Source organism: Egretta garzetta, unplaced genomic scaffold (genome assembly GCF_000687185.1).
Source record: "Egretta garzetta isolate BGI_Z169 unplaced genomic scaffold, ASM68718v1 scaffold635, whole genome shotgun sequence".
Taxonomy (NCBI): domain Eukaryota; kingdom Metazoa; phylum Chordata; class Aves; order Pelecaniformes; family Ardeidae; genus Egretta; species Egretta garzetta.
In genome coordinates this window covers 28,232-35,481 of record NW_009259710.1, presented here as the reverse complement: position 1 = coordinate 35,481, position 7,250 = coordinate 28,232, and the positions used below count along the sequence as shown (strand labels likewise).

Below are 7,250 nucleotides of genomic sequence, written 5' to 3'. Positions count from 1 at the left end.
GGCCCGGGCGTAAGCCTTGCCGGTGGGGCCTCTGCCCTCAGGCCTCGGAGGAGTGAATGGTGCCCTCTTCAGCGGCTCTGCGGGGCGCCCGCTGTCGGGAGCCTGCTGGCTCCAGTCTGGGGGAACAGCCCAGCGTCACGGCACCAGCTGCTGCAGCCTAGGCAGACGATCGGCATTTGTAAATATTTTTCTTGCTCATGGGAATCCTGAGAGGCTGCCGAGTTTTTTTTGTCAGTCCTCCTTGACTGAAGGTTGAGAAAATATCCTGAACAAAGAATTGCGCAGACTGACAGAATTGTCCCTGAACTCCATCTTGTTTTCCATAAAAACATGATTGTGAGTAAACGCTGAGAAAAACATGTGGTAGCAAATTGCTCAGGAGAGTCTTATGAACAGTTGTATATCAGACTATACAAAAACCTGTAGTCATAAAAGCTCAAGTCTTGGGTAGAATTGTCATTGCATAGTTCCAAGGTATGAAACTTGAATTTAGGAGCAGGGAGTGAAGTGTGTACTTCTCTCTGAGGGTACAAGAATGCTTTAGGCTCTTAGTAGAAAGCACAGAAGCTAGTAAAGGCTTCCCTTACTGGTATATATAACTACCTCAAGTTGGTCCTCATTTCTCGGTAGAGGGGGTCATGGCAGAAGAGAGGACGAGTGAGAAGGTTTTATTTGAAATGTTTGCATTATTTTTACCTTTTGAGATTACACTGCTTTCCCACAAAGACCTCTTGGATCTTTTATCTCTTGTTATCTCTATCTGTGGCTATGTTAGGTCTAGTTGATCTTTTGTAATTTAGTTGGAGGGACGACAGATCAAGAAGGGCAGGACATTTGAGCTCTGTACTCAAAATAGACTGTTCAACTCTACCTCCCATTACGAGTCAGTCATCTGCTTCCCAGGTACAACTTTAAATTTGAAGTTTGATTTCAGAACTTGGTTTCTTACCAAGCCTTGAGAGGCATCACTTGTGTCCCTTATTCCAGGAGACACAAGAGTTGTTTCCAGATTTTTCTAAGAGATTCTGTTTGCTAACTGGCATGACATGGCATGAGCTGATGAAATACGTTGCTTTGATGGGAAGAGTGCTTCTCACCCTGCTGTTCCTTTTCTCATTTCTCTGTTGTTGGAGACCAGTGTGAGTAGCGTCAAAATGATGGAGAAGCCAGGATAGTGTGTTGAGGTTGCTCAGTGAAGGACACCACAGGTGTCATATTTGAGTAAGGTGTTCCCTTCCTTTGTGGCAACAATAGGCTTTTAAATCTGTTCAGACTGCAACACAACTTCAGTTCTTTGGTTTTGTTTTGTTCCTCAGAGAAGTCATTTAAGTATTTTTTTGGCCTCACTACCTTCTGTCTAAATTGAGGTGACTGCTTTGTCATTATAGAGTTCATTACAACATGTTAATTACTACTTGGGATTTGTTGAATTCCTGGTGTGGGTACACAAAATGTTCAAGGTTTTAATTTGAGTGTCTTTGTGCTGATTCAAAAATAATCTGTAGGATGCTGGTACTGTAAAAGGGAACCATTCTCATTCTGAAATATCCTATAAACCCATGATATTCCCCTTGCAGACAAGTATTATTGTGGCTTTAATAATAAGTTGGGGTTTTTTTAATTGTGAGACCACTGTCTCGCTCTGTCCTTTGTTCTGTGATAGCTTAGCATGTTCACCTTGACCACCTCATTGTGTTACTATGATCAGCATAAGCCTTGTATGTTTATTGTGTGTATTCAAGCCAACTGTGAAGACGGTTGCTTCTCAAGTTTCCCAGGTACAGTGTTTAAAATGCTTTTTAGAGAACTCTGGAGACACGCAAAAAGAAAAAAAACCAGACGACTTCTTACTAGTGGTCATTACCAAAGTTGAGATGCCTAGAATCTAATTTTAACTAAGATACTCAAGTCATGGCTCCATTGGCTTCAGTTGCAGATATGCTTTCATGACTTCTGCTAGTTGGATTCCAAGTAAATTTTATGATGGATGCCCACAAGTCACAGACCTCTTGTGTAGTAGTTTTTAAAAAATGATAAATCTGAATGACATGCTTCATGTCACTGAATCTTTGTTGAAAGGCAAATATGAAATCCAGTTTCCTCGAGTAGAAGTTCTTTGCCTAGACCACAAGGCCCTTTTTTCGTAAGTACCTTCCTACCTCTGCATCAAAGAAGGCAGGGTTCCTCTTGTCAAATGCCTGTTCTTACAGGGGCGGAAGACTAATCGAACCGTGCTCTGCTACCCCAAAAAGGACTCTTGTGGTTTCACCCCAGCCAGCAACTAAGCACCACACAGCCACTCACTCAATCCCCGTGGTGGGATGGGGGAGAGAATGGAAAGAGGGAAAGTTAGAAAACTCGTGGGTTGGGATAAATACAGTTTAATAGGTAAAGCAAGAGCCATAAGCAGAGCAAAGCAAGGAATTCATTCACTACTTCCCATGGGCAGGCAGGTGCTCAGGCATCCCCAGAAAAATCGGGGCTCCGTCATGCATGATGGTGATTTGGGCAGACAAACTCCATCACTCCAAACATCCCCCTCTTCCTTCTTCCCCCAGCTTATAAACTCAGCATGACTTTATATGGTGGTGGGATACCCCTTGGGTCAGTTTGGGTCGGCTGTCCCAGCCGTGCCCCCTCCCAGCTCCTTGTGCCCCTGGCAGAGCAGGGGAAGCTGAAACATCCTTGACTGGTGTAAGCTCTGCTCAGCACCAGCTGAGCCATCAGGGTGTTACCAACATTCTGCTCATACTAAATCCAAAACACAGCCCTATCCCAGCTGAAACCAGGACAACAGCGCTGATTCATCTTTATAGCAGATCCTTCTCGCTTGCTGGCTGAGGCCAGGACTGCAGGAAAAATGTACAGTTGTATTAAATTAATCATAATGTGTACACATAAACTGACAGACTAAATCTTGCATTTTCTAACATGCTGCCTTTATCTTGTTTAAACACATTTTTTTCTGTATAGTTTCTGCAAGATTTCTTTACTTAAAGAAAGAAAATATTATATAGATAGTATCATCTTGACATCAGGTTGAAATCGCAACCTGTGCTAATTTACAAGATTAAGCTGGTTGATAACATTGTCCTCTTGGGGTTACCACTGGAGGAGAAAATTAGTCTTGTGCCTTTTTGTGTATGTTTTTAGAAGCAATTAGCTAATCTTGGACTTCAGCTTCTGGAGATAGTTGGCTCTGGTATCCACAGTCTTCTACCCTGTCCTTTCCTATCTGACTCCTCTTATTTCGTCTGTTCTGTGGATGGTGCATAAGCAATTTTGTTAGTATTAGATGATCTCTAACTTAGTCTTGAAGTTCTTATAACTTCTTACATTTCTGTGTCTTCCCCCTGTTCATCCGGACTTTAATTTCTAGTGGTAGAAACTGCTTCTGGAACCTTTGCATGTTCTACATATGTGCGTGTGTCTGACTTTGATCTATGTTATTTAATTCATTCGGGTCCACACCTGTCTGAAGCAAAGTGATCCAGAAGCAGAGTGATCTGTAAGGCAAGTTGATACTGCTGGTGCTCTTTGTCAAGTACTTAATAGTACAGAATTGGAGCCATTATTCTGTGTGTCTGTCCCCTATACTTTGTAGCAGGGTAAAACGTACATAAACACTGCTTTGCATATGAGATCTCTTCAAAACCTACAGCTGTCTTGTCCAGCATACACCCTAGTCTATGTTACTGTGACACTAATTTAGGCTCACAGTTTGCAACTTGAATAGTTACAATAGCACTTGGTGCAGCTTCAGACAATTACTAGACTTGCAGTGCACATTATAGCAGATTAAAGCTTAAATTAACCATCATTACAGAGTCTTAATCTAATGTTACAAATATGAAGAAATAAGATTGTTGCATTTTATTGCATAAACTATCCACTTGAAGTGGTGTAGCTTAGATCATTAGATTTGTCCTTACTGAATTTCTTTTAAACTTCCACAGCTGACAATGTTCTGTACTTTGGAACACTGCTTAGAGCTTTCTTATCGATAGAGCTGTATTTACAACTTCGAGAATTGCATACAATTACTCAATATTTACTTAGGTGTTTAAACGTGATCTGGAAATTTAATGAATTCATGATTTCAAGTTCCTAATCCAAAGTTAGGCAACTGAGAATTTCAGATTCCTGAAGTGATCTTGCTTAACTGTTGATGTCTCTGGCAAAAAAGAATGGGTTGCCAATGTCTGAAGCATGGTCTAGAAGCTGGTGTGCTTCTCGATAACAACCCAGTAGCTCCTTTGTACACAAATGTAAACATCCACTTAAATTTGGTGTGCTTTGTGTTACAATTTTTTTGCAAAAATAAGCATTTAGGCTGCTTTATGTTGTGACCTGTGTTGTAAAGCTAGCAACTGAACATGCATCAGAACAGTGGTTAAAAAACTTTCCATTAAGGAAATTAACCTTGGCTATCCAACTGTTTGGTCAATGGAGTTCTGTACAAATTAGCTTTTAACAGGTAGAATATGCAATGCAGCGTGACTTTCAGCCAAGATTAAAAGTCCTGAGTACGCAAACTCAACTTGAAACTGCAGCCAGACATAGAATCATTAAGCTTGGAAAAGACCTCCAAGATCATCAAGTCCAACTGTCAACCTAACACCACCGTGCCTACTAACCATGTCGCAAAGTGCCACATCTACATGTTTTTTTAACGCCTCCAGGGGTGGTGACTCTACCACCTCTGTGTGTGCCCTGTTCCAATGTTTGACCACTCTTTCAGTAAGGAAATTTTCCTAATATCCAATTGAAACCTCCCCTGATGCAACTTGAGGCCTTTTACACAAGGTACATCGGAACTGATGCAGCAGCTTTTCACACTGTGTTACTGATGAGCGTGGCTGATATGTGGCAAAAAATGTGCTTTACTGAGTGCTGATTTTTTTTTCCAGTGTAACGTATTCCCATTCTTGGAAGGTTAGGCCAGAATTAAAAGTGGTTAAATAAAACAGGTTGTCCCACTTCTGCAAATCGCCTTGTACCAATGGAGTTCCCTGCCATCTGTTTGAGAGTCGTTAGTTACCATGCTACCCTTCCTGCACTGCACCACACCACTGAGAATACTGCAGTTCTCTTAATTTTTTTTTTATTTAAGAGCTACATTTTGTGTTCTGATTCTGTCTGTACCATCCTGAGGGGGAAGAATCTGGGAATGTTATCAAACCAGTTAGCTAGTTACCTAGAGTTTTTGAGCAACACTAAGTCAAGATATCCTTTCAAGGACAAGTATGACTACAGGATCATCTCTGACACACAAAAGGCACCAGCATTTCTTTTGCAATGCCTAGAAATATCATAAGAGCAAATAAACACTCAGCACTCAAAGGTAAATTTATATATATCTGTGAGACAGCATGTGCTCTTTTTTTATACACTAATTTGCATGGGAATTGTCTTTGGAGAAGTTAAATGTTTCTTTGAGCTGGGTAGACTGCAAATGTATTTTTTTCACAGGAGGGTGAACTTTCATAGTTTTGACCCTGAAGAATAAGTCCGAGTGTAGTTTCTGCAAGTGTTGAGATGCAGTTCATGAACAAAAAAGTAATACATGAGTTTAGGAAATCTGAGGACTCTTTCTCTGACTCCTGGCGCATTTAGTCTTAATGCTTGTGCTACAGACTTCTTACAGCAGTCCCACTTGTAATATAATAGCAAGAATATATTGTAATATAATAAGAATAGCAAAAGGGGCTATGCTTCTAGTTTTCTAACTTGGAACGGGAGGAGATGTAAAGATGTACAGAAGAGGTTACAAAAACCAGGGTGCTAACTCATTTCCCCATCTTACTGATGCACAGTTAGACCAAAGCATGGTGTAAATATTTGTATGTATGAGTCATATTTATGATACACTCAGAATTACTTATGCAGGTTTTGGATGTAGATTCCTGCTTCTAAAAGAAAAAGTAATGACTGTGTCCTTGTACAGGATACAAAGAATGGAGTCAAAACCCTCAAGAATTCCTCGAAGGATATCTGTTCAGGCTTCCAGCTCTTCACTGGGATCTAGAACACTGACTGGAAACAGTTTAGCTGGTGCATATAGTGCAAGAGAACCTTCACGGAGACTAGAATCTGGATACCAGGTAACGTGTTTTGTCTCTTTCTGTAAAGTATAAATTTAACGTCTCTTTTTCACCAAGAAAACCTAAAACCCAGGAAAAAAAAAAAAACAACAAAGAGCAATATAAGGAAAAGTCCCACCCAGGGCCTTGCATTTGTGAACAAACCCCAAGATTAATTCTAAAATGCAAGGGTTTAATAACCAGGCCAATGAGAGTATTCTGCAGTGTGAACTGGTTTGCCATCTTTACCTGCTTTTGTTTGTAGCTGCAACTTTAAAAATCGGCTGTTTGGTGAATGAAGGGTATCCTGATACTATGGATCTGTTTTGGCACTAGGATTTTGTTTGAATCTTGAAGCATAAAGGGTGTCATACTTCATGTGTGGATGATGTGAAAATACAGGAATATGTTGCTAATGTTTTAAGAGTTGACAGTAGGCTTGTACTGCTTTGCAGCACCTACTTTCTTTGTGTTTTGTGAAGTTAAGACTACCTTTACGCTTAACATCATACTGTCATGTCAGTGTGTTGAATACAGCTAGTCTGTGTATGCAATAGACAGGACTGGGATAAAGGCGTTTGCTGTTCCATGTGCAACATTTTACACTAACCAAATTGCTTTTGTGGGGGAGGGGAGCCAAGCTCAAGAATAAGAAGTCACACTCTGCAGGTGTTTGAAAGAGTATTATGGGAAGTAGAGGTTAAACTACTTCATAGAATCGTAGAATTATTTTGTTGGAAAATACCTTTAAGATCATGGAGTCCAACCGTACCTGTCCACTACTAAACCATGTCTCTAAGCACCTCATTGGCCCATCTTTTAAATAACTCCCAGGATGGGGATTCCACCACTTCGTTGGTTAGCCTGTTCCAGTGCCAGATAACCCTGTCAGTGAAGGAATTTTTCCTAATATCCAATCTAAACCTCCCCTGGTGCAACTTGAGGCCATTTCCTCTCATCCTGTCGCTTGTTACTTGGCAGAAAAGACCAGCACCCATGTCGCCACAGCCTCCCTTCAGGCAGTTGTAGAGGGCGATCAGGTCTCCCCTCAGCCTCCTCTTCTCCAGGCTAAACAACCCCAGTTCCCTCAGCCGCTCCTCGTATGACTTGTGTTCCAGACCCCTCACCAGCTTGGTTGCTCTCCTCTGGACCTGTTCCAGCAATGCA

General features: G+C 41.2%; 1 protein-coding gene across 11 annotated transcripts in view; it reads left to right on the top strand.

Moving 5' to 3' along the window:
• Positions 1-51: 51 nt before the first annotated feature.
• Positions 52-7,250, top strand: part of MARCHF7 (membrane associated ring-CH-type finger 7) — a 30,016-nt gene continuing 22,817 nt past the window's right edge. For 9 of the 11 annotated variants that reach the window (XR_004842040.1, XR_004842039.1, XM_035894440.1 and 6 more), the window contains exon 1: positions 5,930-6,104. Coding sequence is in view for 9 of the 11 variants with exons in the window: in XM_035894440.1 (XP_035750333.1) it covers positions 5,958-6,104 (147 nt within the window). In the remaining 2 variants the exon portion in view is untranslated. Of the gene's footprint in view, positions 337-5,472; positions 5,560-5,929; positions 6,105-7,250 lie in introns of those variants that run through there. The other 2 variants (XM_035894436.1, XM_035894437.1) reach the window with 2 other exon arrangements.